At 46.2% G+C, this 14,476-nt stretch overlaps 1 protein-coding gene across 1 annotated transcript in view; it reads right to left on the bottom strand.

Moving 5' to 3' along the window:
• Positions 1-14,476, bottom strand: part of LOC147101178 (breast cancer type 1 susceptibility protein homolog) — a 91,108-nt gene that overhangs the window by 37,719 nt on the left and 38,913 nt on the right. The window contains exons 11-12 of the mRNA XM_085966398.1: positions 13,036-13,121; positions 1,619-1,799 (exon numbers count right to left, since the gene is read on the bottom strand). Coding sequence (XP_085822524.1) covers positions 1,619-1,799; positions 13,036-13,121 — 267 coding nt within the window. The remainder of the gene's footprint in view (positions 1-1,618; positions 1,800-13,035; positions 13,122-14,476) is intronic.

Below are 14,476 nucleotides of genomic sequence, written 5' to 3'. Positions count from 1 at the left end.
TTTAAAATTAGAATATTAGAACCTTAAGTATTAAATGAGATGAAGTCCCAAATAATTTAATTTTTAAACTGGCTATTTCCATTCGGGGTTTCAGTTTTGCAGAGTCAGCTATAGTTCTTATGAGAATGAATGGAAATTGACAGCGAGAAGTTTCAGCTTATCTAAAGAGTACTATGACTAAACCATTTTTAATTACAGGTTTAAATTGTATTTTGTGGAGAAAGATTTCAATTTAACTGGTTCCTAAGCATAACAAATGATGCTTCATTGTATTCTGCTCAATTTCTTCTACCATCGTGCACATGACTGCTCATATCTTGAAGCAATAATGAAACTGTTCAAAAAATAAGACTGTAAATTCAGCAGATCATGCAAAATATAATAACATGCACGCACAACTCCCTTGGCTTCAAATTGATCTTGGAAAGTTAAGTTTTCAAATTGGACGCCAATTGCTCTACGTTATATGATAAATAAACGATATATTCATGTCACACAAACTCCCCTTACCATATAAGCAAACAGCGATTTCAAAATTGTTCCTGAAAATTTTTTCTACCACCCCAGGTGATTTTCACTTATAAAGCATGTAAGAATATGTTTTAAAAACAGAAAATGCTGGAAATACTCAGCAGGTTGAAGCAGCATCTGTGGAGTGAGAAACAGTTAACGTTTCAGGTCGTTGACCTTTCGTCAGAACAGGAAAAAGTTAGAGATGTAACAAATTCTAAGCAAGTGCAGGGGCAGGGAAAAGGGGGGTGGTGGTGGTGGGGAGGAAAGAACAAAAAGGGAAGGTCTGTGATAGGCTGGAAGGCAGGAGTGATTAAATAACAAAAGGTATGATAGTACAAAGCAAAAGGAGATGGTAATAGGAGAAGTAAAGATGAGGTGCTGTTCTTCGAGCTTATGTTAAGCTTCGTTGGAACAGTGCAAGAGGCCGAGGACAGAGAGGGCCTCTTGCACGGTTCCAACGAAGCTCAAGGAACAGCACCTCATCTTTCGATTAGGCACTTTACAGCCTTCTGGACTCAACATCAAGTTCAACAATTTCAGACCATAACCTCTGCCCCTATTTTTTTCACATGGCAGTTGTTGAGGATTCTGCCATTCCCATTTACACCTCATCTAGACTCATCTTTTGTTTCTTTACTTGTCCTAGTACCATCTCCTTTTGCTTTGTACGATCATACCTCTTGTCTTTTAATCTCTCCTGCCTTCCACCCGATCGCAGACCTTCCCTTTTGTTCTTTCCTCCCCTCCCCCCTTTCCCTGCCCTTGCTTAAAATCTGTTACACTTCTAACTTTTTCCAGTTCTGATGAAAGGTCAACGACCTGAAACGTTAACTCAGTTTCTCTACCAACAGATGCTGCCCGACCTGCTGAGCAGTTCCAGCATTTTCGGTTTTTAATTTCAGATTTGCAGCATCTGCTGCATTCTGCTTTTGTAAGAATGTGTTTTGCTGGTTCACCTAATTAAAATTCACAAGCCATTTTCATTTGTTAATATTCAACTTTTGTAAATGTCAGGGAAAGTATTTGCACAAAAACAGCCTAATAAAACTCTCACCATCTGCCACTGTGGAGTTTTACAGTTTTATTTACAGTTTAAGAACTTTACCCTTTTCGATCAATGAACTGTCTGTTTTCTCTCGGCGTTCAAGCAATGCTGGACAGTCTTCCTGATGGTTTGTTGAGAGCGAGTGTTCAGTGTCCTGGCTTCCGTGTTGATCCAAGGCTGCCTCGAGCACTGCCATTTCATGCTCAAGCTTCTTTATGTTATTCTGTATTGCATACCTTTGCTTTGGAGGTGAAACAAAGTTTTTCCAGTTAAAATGGAATTCGTTTTTTTACGGTATACTAAATGCAGCTCTCGTGATTTTAACTGAATTAAAACATTTTGAACAATGTGACTGCTATTCGATTATGATGGCAAAAGACACTTGCTTCTTAACCGGTCTTTACAGTCTCAAAGTTTCTATAGAGTAGAATTTTTAACCCTATTACCACAGCGATGACAGACATTAAAAAACAAAAACAATTTTCACCTAAAAATCAATTATTTTCCCGAAATACTAAATGAGAACACAAAAGTATGCTACTAGATAACGCTATTTACTCCATCAAGCTCACTCATTCCAACTGACCACATACAAATTGCACCATCATGGGCTTGATCCAACTTAATGTCACGAGGGAGGTGAATAGCTACAGATAAAATTTCCCAAGTTGGGAAATTTCGTCCTCACTCCCAAAGGTAATTGAGCAATAACACTTGGACATCGATTTAACATTACAGCCTACATTATTCAACTCTGACCAGTTACATTCCACAGGCGACATTCGCTGGTCCAAATGGTACAGGAACCATCATGTTCCATGCAGTATTTAATCATCTGATTTCAGCTGTCTATGCAAGCCTTCAGTTCTGTTCTTAACTAGAAATTAAAAAAAAAAAATGGGAGAACACGGTTTTTGATCCCGGTCGATTCCACAGATCTGTTATATGGTAAAATATGCCCCTAATCTCTAGTCTTGTATTTTTGCATGAAGTAGTGGTATTCAATTGAGATTATTTTGACAACACGTTTCAATATTTAAATGTGATATTAACTTATACCAGTGGTATCCAAAGTACAGGAAACTTTGTGATATCCGGCACCGACGTGTTGCCGATCTATCAAAACTGCCGGACATACAAAGTTAATGTTGAAGCATACGGAGGTTTTCATCTCCGTATCTGACAACAAACACTGTTGCTTAGCAACAGCTTCTAAAGAGTCGGCTGCAGCTGCAAGCGTCTGTAGCTGAAGCTGTTGCTATAGCTACAGACCTTGCAGTGCCTGACTGGGAAAAAAAAAGAGATCTAAAAAAACTTACAGAAAATGGCTCCTGAGTTTTGCCGTTAGATCGAGTATTCCAGACATACAACCTCCAGATAAACCAAAGTTTCCTGTAGAGTGTAAAGGACCACCTGCAACTATAGACATACTTCCAGAGATTCCCCCATCAAATATCAACACCCAAATTCCCAATATGCATTTCCATGTGAAGCTCTGTCCTGAGAATGTAATAGATGAAAAACTTACTCCTTCAGTTACCCAGAGGGCAATCAGTGCAAGCATTGCAGAAATATTATTAAAAACGTACAGAAACAAAGGGCCTAGTAAGTCAAAAAATCTGAAATCAAATCTGCTGCTGGACAGACAGAAATCTGATAATTTCGGGAACTCAAGTTCCCTTTGTGGACCCACTAGAACCCAGGGACTTCTGTTTAAAACCCCATGATTTACACTAGCTTAACTATTGTGGAGGCCACAATCTAAATCAAAAACAAATCCAATCCAACAAAAACGATCCCAGGAACTGTATTAAAACAGTTCAATTGTTAGTGCTGTTCACACACTGGCTCTTGTACTTATTTTCTATCCTGCCCTCCTGAAGGCATCAGCTATTGGCTGGGTGTTAGCCAGTACAGTTCTGTGGCACCTCGCCCAATTGGCCATTCTTAATAGGTGAGCCTAGGCAGGTGTCACAAAATATTTGAACGCGAAGGTCATTACAATCAAGCCTGATCCGGTCCTCATCTGAAGTCCGTGGTACATTTTCTACCAGTGGCACTGGATTGTTATCTGGAGCAGGAATCCCTCTCTAGCCCAGGTAAAAAGGCCAATTACAGCATCTTAACCACCACTCCCAATTGAGATTAGCTGACAATGCATAGAATGTGATTCAACCTAGGATCCTCTCATCAGTATGGTTTAATGCTACACCATGATGCCTTTAGCTACAAGGTCTTCTGGGGTGTTCCACAAGGAATATTTCTGTGATAATACAGACATCAGCCAAGCGCACATCCAAAACAAGTTATTAATGAGCAACAGGAAAGGAAAACCAGCATTGTATACATAGTAGTATTACATAGTATTTACAGCACAGAAACAGGCCATTTGGCCAAACAGGTCCATGCCGGTGTTTATGATCCACACAAGCCTCCTCCCACCCTTCATCTCACCCCATCAACATTGCCTTCTATTTCTTTCTCCATCCTGTGTTTATCCAGTTTCCCATTAAATGCATCTATGCTATTCACCTCAACTGCTCCTTGTGGTAGCGAGTTCCACATTCTAGCTGGTGAAGAAGTTCTCCTGAATTCCAGATTGGACTTATATTAGTGACTAGAGTCACAATGGCACAGAAGGAGGCCATTCGGCCCATCGAGTCCGTGCCAGGTCTCTGTAGAGCAATCCAGTCAGTCCCATTCCCCCGCTCTACCCCCGTAGCCCTGCAAGTTTATTTCCCTCACGTGCCTATCCAGTCTCCCCTTGAAAACACCGTGTCTCTCCGCTTCCACCACTTCCGTCGGCAGCAAGTGCCAGGTCCTCACCACTCGCTGCGTAAAAAAGTTTTCCCTCACATCCCCCCTGTATCTCTTGCCCAAAACCGTAAACCTGTGTCCCCTAGTTCTTGTATCATCAACTAATGGGAACAGCCTTTCCCTGTCTATCCAAACCCGTCATAATCACCCCTCAACCTCCTTTGCTCTAATGAAAATAAATCCAGCTTCTTCAACCTGTCCTTGTAGCTAAGATCCCCCATCCCCAGAACCATTCTGGTAAATCTCCTCTGCACCCTCTCAAGGGCCTTCACATCCTTCCCAAAGTGTTGTGACCAGAACTGGGTGCAATACTCCAGTTGTGGCCTAACCAGCGCTTTATAAAGTTTCAGCATAACTTCTCTACTTTTGTACTCAATACCTCTATTTATGAAGCCCAAGATCCCATATGCTTTGCTAACCACTCTCTCAATATGTCCCACCACCTTCAGGGAGTTATGCACATTAACTCCCAGGTCCCTCTGTCCCTGCACACTCTTTAAAACTGTGCCATTAAGTGTATATTGCCTCTCCCTGTTCCTTCTGCCAAAATGCATCACTTCACACTTCTCTGTATTAAATTCCATCTGCCACTTGTCTGCCCATTCTGCTAGCCTTTCTATGTCCTGTTGCAGTCGATGGGTATCATCATCACTGTTTACCACACTCCCAAGTTAGGGGTCATCGGCAAATTTAGAAATTCTACTCTGTATTCCAACATCCAGGTCATTTATATACATCAAAAAAAGCAGTGGCCCCAGCACTGACCCTTGGGGAACACCACTATCTACCATCCTCCAGTCTGAAAAACAGCCATTTACCACAACTCGCTGTTTTCTGTCCTTCAGCCAATTCCTTATCCAAGCTGTCACTGACCCACTTATTCCATGAGCCTCAATTTTGTTAATCAGCCTTCAGTGTGGTACTTTGTCAAACGCCTTCTGAGAATCCATGTAGACAACATCCATCACACTCCTCTCATCAATCCTCCCTGTTACTTCGTCAAAAAACTCAAATCAGATTAGTCAAACACGATCTGCCTTTTACAAATCCGTGTTGGCTCTCCTTAATTAACTTAAGCCTCTCCAAGTGCCCGTTAATTTTTTCCTTGATTATTGTTTCTAAAACTTTACCCACCACTGATGTTAAACTATCTGGCCTATAGTTACTAGGATTGTCCTTACACCCTTTCTTGAACAATGGTGTCACATTTACCACTTTCCAATCCTCAGGCACCTCTCCTGCATCTAGGGAAGATTGGAAAATTATGGCAAGCCCTTCTGCTATCTCCTCCCCCAATTCCTTTAGCAACCTGGGATGCAAGCCATCTGGACCAGGCGACTTATCCACAAGCATACCCAGCCTTTCTGGTACAGGAAACTGTGTGTTGTCCGGCAAGCTGGAGCCACCGGCAAAAATCAGGAGCCGTTTTTTATTCTTTTCGTTTCTTTTCTTTGCTTTTTTTGAACAGTCAAGCTCTGCAAGATCTGTAGCTAAGCAACAGCTTCAGCTAGAGACGCTTGCCGACTGTTTAGAGACAACAGGGTTTGTTGATTCATACGGAGATGAAAATCTCCGTATGTTTCAACATTAGCTCTGGAGTGTCCGGCAGTTTTGAGGGAATGGCAGCAGCTCGGTCCTGTGGTAAACCACTTTTATCGTTCACTATCGTTACAACAGTGTAAACAGTGATAACCAGTGTATCACTACACAAGGTTACCTCTTGCCACGCTGTTATACCTGGGCTGACCACAGCTGACTCCGCCCATGGCTCCACCTGCTTGCCCAGGTATAAAGGTGGTCGACTGGCTGGTATTCCTCCTTGTTGGATCCGATCACCCACGAGGGTGGGCTCTGTTATTTAGCCAATAAAAGCCTATAGTTACTAACTTAACTCGTCGCTTTTCATGAACTGAATTGATAGGTATATCAATTTTATTGGCTAAATTTTGAAATGTCTGTACCGGAGCAGCCAAACGACCAGCCAAACGAACAGCCCCAGCCAAACGGCCAGCTACAACAGCCCCAGCAGCCGGCCTGGCTGCGAGCCCTCCGACCGCTGTATCTGGATCTAAACCCACAGGCTGTGAATTCAGCCCTCGACTTCGAACACTGGCTGAGCTGCTTCGAAGCCTACCTGGGAGAATCCGGCGTGCCTCCGGTATCCAAACTAAGAGTTCTGACCGCCCAGGTGAGCCCTAAAGTATTTGCACTCATCCGGGACATTGCTACATATGAGGACGCCCTCAACCTGCTAAAAGAGCAGTACCGGAGCCCTGTAAACTCAATGTACGCCAGGCACCTCCTAAGATCCCGCTCGCAACAGCCAGGAGAGTCGGTTGATGATTTCTTACGGGCGCTGCAAATACTCGGCAGGGACTGTGACTTTAAAGCCGTAACAGCTGCAGAACATACCGATGGAAATATCCGCGATGCCTTCGTGAAAGGCCTTCGGTCAGACTACTCACGGCAAAGACTGCTGGAATCAAAAGGACCTCGACCTGAAAACAGCTGCTATCCTCGCTCGCTCCTTGGAAGTGGCCCATCGGGACCTCGAGGCGTACTCCAGGTACTGTGCTGCGCGACCCTGGGACTCGGGCCCGACTCCGGCCACAATACCCCTCGCACCGCCGCCCCTGGGGCCTACCACAGCGTCGGTGTCCCGGAACCGATCGGGACCGCCACCCCCGGTACCGGCTGTGACATCGGAGCCCCGCGATTGGGCCGCCGGCTGCTTCTGTGGCCAGGCGAAACACCCGAGGGCGCGCTGCCCTGCAAGAAACGCGACCTGCTCCGACTGCCACAAGAAAGGCCACTTCGCGAAGGCCTGCAGGGGGAAAGCCACAGATGCCAGCATCACCTCGTGTGAGTCGTGGGGGTGGCCATCTTTGATCAAGGCCACCGACGCCGGCAGTGCCTCATGTGAGTTGTGGGGGCGGCCATCTTCTCCGCCATTTTGTTCACCACACTCGACCGCCACCTTGTCTCCAGACCCGACCACCGCCTCACCCGCAGACTACAGCAGCTCGCTCAGCCATACACTAGCCTCCGTCACACTTGACCAAGCTCGCCCGCATCACCTGTCCAAGTCCATGATGGACATCAAAGTAAACGGCCACGCCACGACCTGCCTGTTCGACAGCGGAAGCACGGAGAGTTTCATCCATCCAGACACGGTGAGCCGCTACTCCCTCACTGTCCGGCCAACGCGCAACCGGATCTCGATGGCGTCGAGGTCCCATTCAACAGACATCAGCGGCTACTGTGTTGTGACCCTGTCGGTTAGGGGCACGGAGTATAAAAATTTTAAACTTCTCGTCCTGCCCCAGCTCTGCGCTGCCGTCCTACTAGGGCTGGATTTCCAATGCCACCTCCAAAGTGTCACCTTGGCATACGGTGGATCCCTCCCCCCCTTCAGTCTACAACCAGCAATTCCTAAACCGCCCACCGCGTACCACCTGTGGCCTCTCCACCCTCAAAGTCCCGCCCCCCCTCCCTGTTCGCTAACCTCACCCGCGACTGTAAACCCATCGCTACCAAGAGCAGGCGGTACAGCGCCGGGGACAGAGCTTTTATTAGCTCCGAGGTGCAGCGACTCCTGAAGGAGGGCATCATCGAGGGGAGCAACAGCCCCTGGCGTGCCCAGGTCGTAGTCGTTAAGACCGGCGATAAACGCCGCCTGGTCATCGACGACAGCCAAACCATAAACCGGTACACCCAGCTGGACGCATACCCCCTTCCCCGCATATCTGATATGGTCAATCAGATTGCACAGTACCGGGTATTCTCTACCATCGACCTTAAGTCGGCCTATCACCAACTCCCTATCCGCCCTGAGGACCGCCAGTATACCGCCTTCGAGGCGAATGGCCGCCTCTACCACTTCCTTAGGGTTCCCTTCGGCGTCGCCAACGGGGTTTCGGTCTTCCAAAGGGAGATGGACCGGATGGTTGACCAGAACGGGCTGCATGCCACGTTCCCTTATCTAGATAACGTCACCATCTGCGGCCGCGACCGGCAGGACCATGATGTTAATCTGGAGAAATTCCTCCGTACGGCCCAACGGCCGAACCTCACCTACAATAAGGAGAAATGTGTGTTTAACACCTCGCGCCTTGCCATCCTCGGCTGCGTAGTAGAGAACGGAGTCATCGGCCCCGACCCCGAAAGAATGCGCCCCCTCATGGAGCTTCCCCTCCCCCACTGTCCAAAGGCGCTGAAGAGAACCCTGGGGCTCTTCGCTTACTATGCCCAATGGGTGCCCAATTATGCGGACAAAGCCAGACCCCTCATGAAGTCCACCTCCTTCCCCGACAGCAGAAGCATGCGCAGCCTTCTCCCTCATAAAGGGAGACATTGCTAAGGCCACAATGCACGCGGTGGAGGAGTCTATCCCTTTCCAAGTAGAGAGCGATGCATCCGACTTCGCCCTAGCTGCAACCCTTAACCAGGCGGGGAGACCTGTGGCCTTCTTCTCAAGGACCCTCCAGGGCCCTGAGATCCGACACTCTTCTGTCGAGGAGGAGGCCCAGGCGATCGTGGAGGCAGTACGACGCTGGAGGACTTACCTGGCAGGCAAACGATTTACCCTCCTCACCGACCAGCGTTCGGTCGCTTTTATGTTTAATAACAAGCTGAGGGGTAAAATCAAGAACGACAAGATCTTGAGGTGGAGAATTGAGCTCTCCACCTACGATTACGATATCTTGTACCGGCCTGGTAAACTGAATGAACCCCCAGATGCTCTATCACGAAGTACATGCGCCAACGCGCAAATTGATAGACTGCAGACCCTCCACAACGACCTCTGCCACCCCGGGGTCACCAGACTTGACCACTTCATTAAGGCCCGCAACCTGCCCTACTCCATCGAGGAGGTCAGGACCATGACCAGGAACTGCCAAACCTGTGCCGAATGCAAACCGCATTTCTATAGGCCGGACAGAGCAAGCCTGATCAAGGCCACCCACCCCTTCGAGCGCTTGAGCATCGATTTTAAGGGGCCCCTTCCGTCCTCTGACCGCAATGTGTACTTCCTCAACATTATTGACGAGTACTCCCGTTTCCCCTTTGCCTCCCCCTGCCCAGACATGACCAGTACCACGGTCATCAAATGCCTGAACGACCTCTTCGCCTTGTTCGGGTTCCCGAACTATATACATAGCGACCGGGGCTCCCCCTTCATGAGCGAGGAACTTCGCCAGTTCCTACTAGCGAGAGGTATTGCTGCAAGCAGGACCACCAGCTACAACCCCCGAGGGAACGGCCAGGTGGAAAGAGAGAACGCGACAGTCTGGAAGGCCGTTCTCTTAGCCTTAAAGTCTAAGGGCCTCCCAACCTCTCGCTGGCAGGAAGTCCTCCCGGCAGCGCTGCATTCCATCCGGTCACTGCTTTGCACTGCCATTAACGCCACCCACCATGAACGAATGTTTGTTTTCCCCAGGAAGTCGACTACGGGAACCTCGCTACCAACATGGCTGACTTCTCCGGGGCCCGTCTTGCTGCGGAAGCACGCGAGGGCCCATAAAACGGACCCCCTGGTCGAGAGGGTGGACCTCCTGCACGCCAACCCCCAGTATGCCTATGTGGCATACCCAGACGGGCGGGAGGACACAGTCTCCTTACGAGACCTCGCACCCTCGGGCACCCCTGAGACACCACCGTTACCCCCCACCACTCCCCCAAATCCAGCCCCAGTAGACGGCATGCCGGAACCCCATGAGCCTTCGCCGACCACGCAGACACCAGCCTTAACTTCGAATACTACACCTCCGCCGCCGCGCCGATCAGAAAGGCTTACGAGGCCTCCGGATAGACTGACATACCCGAACTGGTAGTACACTTCACCCCGCCGGACTCAAATTTAAACAAGGGGTGAATGTGGTAAACCACTTTTATCGTTCACTATCGTTACACTATGGTTATCACTGTTTATATCGTTACAACAGTGTAAACAGTGATAACCATAGTGTATCACTACACAAGGTTACCTCTTGCCACGCTGTTATACCTAGGCTGACCACAGCTGACTCCGCCCATGGCTCCGCCTGCTTGCCCAGGTATAAAGGTGGTCGACTGGCTGGTATTCCTCCTTGTTGGATCCGATCACCCACGAGGGTGGGCTCTGTTAATTAGCCAATAAAAACCTATAGTTACTAACTTAACTCGTCGCTTTTCATGAACTGAATTGATAGGTATATCAGGTCCCGTCGGTGCCGGATAGCACAAAGTTTCCTGTACATCCTGTCTATCAATTTTCACCCCTTCCATTGTTTCTACCTTTTCCAGTTCTACTGATATTTTGTCAACATCCACCTCCTTAGTAAACATCGATACAAAGTACTCATTGAGTATTCTAGCCTTGCCCTGTGCCTCTAAGCATACATAACCTTCTTTGTCACTAATAGGCCCCACCCCGCCTCGTACTACCCGCTTACATGCCGGTAGAAGATTTTTGGGTTGCCTTATGTTAAACGCCATTCTACCCTCATATTCTCTCTTTGCCAATCTTATTTTCATGTTCACTTCCCCTCTCAACTTATTGTATTTGGTCTGGTTCTCCCCTGAAGAATTCATCCGACATGCATCATACACCCTCTTTTTTTGTTTATCATCTTCTCTATCTACCTCGTCATCCAAGGAGCCCTTGCTTTGGTTCCCTTACCCTTCCCTCTTGTTGGAATGAACCTAGCCTGTACTTGGAACATCTCCTCCTTAAAAAGGTCAACCATTGTTCCGTTACAGTTTTTCCGGTCAGTCTTTGGTTCCATTTTACCCTGGCTAGATCCCTTCGCATCCCATTGAAGTTAGCCCTATTCCAGTTTAGAAGTTCCATGCTCCTCTCCATTGCTAATCTAAATCTTATGATACGATGATCACTCGTACCCAAGTGTTCTCCTACAGACACTTGGTCGACCTGGCCCACCTCATTCCCCAGCACCAGATCCAGCAATGCCTCCTTCCCAGTTGGGCCAAGAACATACTGGTCAAGGAAATTCTCCTGAACACATTTCAGAAATTCCTCCCCCTCCACCCTAGCATTATCCCATTCGATATTTGGGTAATTAAAGTCCTCCAATATCACCACTCAATAGCTCTTGCATATCACTGCGATTTCCCTGCAGATTTGCTCCTCTACCTCACTCTTTGGAGGCCTGTAGAATATCCCCAATAGCGTGATCATTCCTTTTTTGCTCCTCAACTCTAACCAAATGGATTCTGTCCTTGTCCCTTCAAGAACATCCTCCCTTTCCAACACTATGTCTTCCTTAATCAGCACTGCCACCCCACCTCCCTTTTTTCCTTCCCTATCTTTTCTGAATACCTTAACCTTGAATATTAAGTGCCCAGTCCTCAATGTTTTTAAGCCACATTTCCATTATTGCCACAACATTATATTGCCACATGGCTAATTGTGCTTGTAGCTCACCAACCTTATTCACCACACTTTGTGCATTTACATAGCTTATATTTGTATGTATAAGGAGTACCGGGGATTATAATCTTAAAAATACACATGACTATATCATAGGCAAAGGTATATGCATAGAACAATTGAAAACATAACAAAAGGCATATAAATGCTTAGGACATATGCTGCACTTCACCAAATTCTGGTAGAGTCTAATATGTAACGATAACAATATCTATTAAGAAGTTCTCCAAACACAATGAAATTGAAAAGTAATTTTTGATGTTTGTTTACCAAAGGATGCGCAAGATAGAAAGAAAGTGTAAGAGTAGAGAACTGCACCCAATAACTCTAATCCATACAGATCAGACAAGTCCTGGGTTCAATCCCTCCCCCCACCAGCTGCCCTGAGTTAGCTGCTGCAGCAGGAGGTGCATTACAGTTAATCCCAGTGCCCCGGGTTACGGAAGGGAAAAAAAATCAGCTAGTGTTCTCCAGATCGCTATAGTCAGAATCTTAATGGAAGTGTATATGTATAGAGAGGCCAGCATATGGCTCAGCTGCAATAATCTCCAGATAGCCTGCTGGCACTCAACAGCCACTTGAGTGAGGCACCAGAGGGCAGCCAGTGAGAATGCTAATGTCTTCAGGTCAGGATGGACTGCAGGATAAAAATTGGTCAGAAAAAAAAAAGCAGAATGCATTCATTAAAGATCTGTATGCATCAGACCAGAGTAAAACCAAGCTAACCAAACAATATTTTTACAGGACAGAAATGGAAGTTACGAGTACAACCAATTAAAAAAAAAAAGTAAATAGCAGCTAGATGGTTAAAACTTGTTTTGCTCCATAGTGGTCATTTCTTTTCTCAACATCTTTCAGTCATTAGTGCTTTTGAAGCAAAAAAATTAAAATCACTACTGTTTGGAATCATTGGGCAATGCAGTCTTTTCAATTCAGTATTTAGGGCCAGTCAAAAATGTTGCAAGCATTCAGTCAACTTTTGTCCTTTAAGTTTGACAAAAAAAGCATTGATGAACTTTGCAGTTGAGTTATTTGACACATCCCATATTTTATTATACAACCACTTCATAAATTGACAAGCTTATAAAGCCAAATATAATTAAAATAATAAAATGAGCTTTGAAGCAAATAAATTGTGATTAAGTGGCAATCATTTCTTTCACTTTGCAAGACATTATATTACATATGTAATTTGGATTTTTGTCACAAAAAAGTTATGATGTCTTACCTGAGTGGTTAGAAGCTCACTCTCTGGAGAGAAGGAGTCACCTGTATGGCTGGCTTCACTGTCATAACCAGGTATTTTCCCACCTTCTGCAAACAGTTGGAAAACTATTATAACCTACATCTGCATGCTGACTCTGGGATAGGTGCATCTAAATCCTTAGATGTGAAAAATGAAGACAGTAAACCACAATCTCTTTCTACACTAAAGATTTAAAGCAGTAGTTCTCGAAGTGTTTCAGCTCAGACCCCACCAAAAATAAATGTAATGCCCCCACTATATTTATGTTCCAATTGAAGGAGAGTTGGTCAGAGAGCATCTTCCCCCAGAAAATTTGAGTTTTACTTGATGCATTTTTCAACACTTTCGACTAGACATAATCTTGAAGCAGGTGGGCTGTGATAAAATAGTAGACATTTTTGCTATTCCCCAAGTTGTCCATTTCTTTTAATTCTTTCCCCCCCCCCCATATGAATATAATTTTCTTTATTTCTGTCAATCACTGATCTGTAGTCATCTTATTCGTACCAACTACCTCCCCCCCCCCCCCCACCCGCAAACACACATCAGATTCCTATCTCCAAGCTTATTTTTGATCCTCTTCGCATCTTCTTCATTGACTGTGCTGGTTTCGTTTCCCACCTCCAGACGACCATTTCTTTTAACTGCTATTGGACAAACTGCTCCAGGAAAATCTTCAGTAAACACAGACCCATGGACTTGTTTCCCCCCCCCCCGCCCCGCCCGCCCCCCCCTGCTTGTTCAGGCTGCTAACCATTCTGATGGGTTACTTCCAGGCTCTCCTTATACCAAATCCCAATGGAGGAGGGAGCAGCAAATACTGGCAAATCTGGACTCTTTCGCCCTTTTCTCTAACTGCACTTTTATTATCTGATGAAAGTCCCTGAACACTAAATTTCATACATGTTTTACTATCAGTGGCAATTAAGCCATAAAATGGGAGAAACCAAAACCACTGGCGAATCTGCAACACATCTTGAATATGATCAGATGCACCTTCCGGCACATTTACATTCCTGTTGATTGTCAATAGGAGACAGCATCAACAATGTACAGGAAACTCTCGTTTAAACAGCACCTAAATATCCGGAATTCTCTATTAACCGGCAAAATTCATACTCCAAAAACAACACCTCAATAACCGGAAATGTTGCCGAGTCCGAGTTTCCCGCGGTGGCCGAGTTAGTCAGTGGGGGTAGTTCTCCAAACTGCCACTGCTCGGCTTCTTGGCGCTGTCGGAAGTCCGAACACCTCAATAACAGGAGTCTGACTCTCCCGTGCTGCCGGGAGTTCCCAATTACTGTAAACTGTACATTTCTTGATTTTTTAAATTTTTGTTTGTTTAAAAATAGCCTCGGTAGATAACCCTCTCCGTCATCCGGAATTTTTAATCAACCAGCACCATCCCGGTCCCGTATACCAA

The sequence above is a fragment of the Somniosus microcephalus genome, chromosome 24, assembly GCF_052327205.1.
Source record: "Somniosus microcephalus isolate GS21.2 chromosome 24, FLI_Smic_1.0, whole genome shotgun sequence".
Classification (NCBI taxonomy): domain Eukaryota; kingdom Metazoa; phylum Chordata; class Chondrichthyes; order Squaliformes; family Somniosidae; genus Somniosus; species Somniosus microcephalus.
This window is presented reverse-complemented; position numbering and strand designations above follow the sequence as displayed.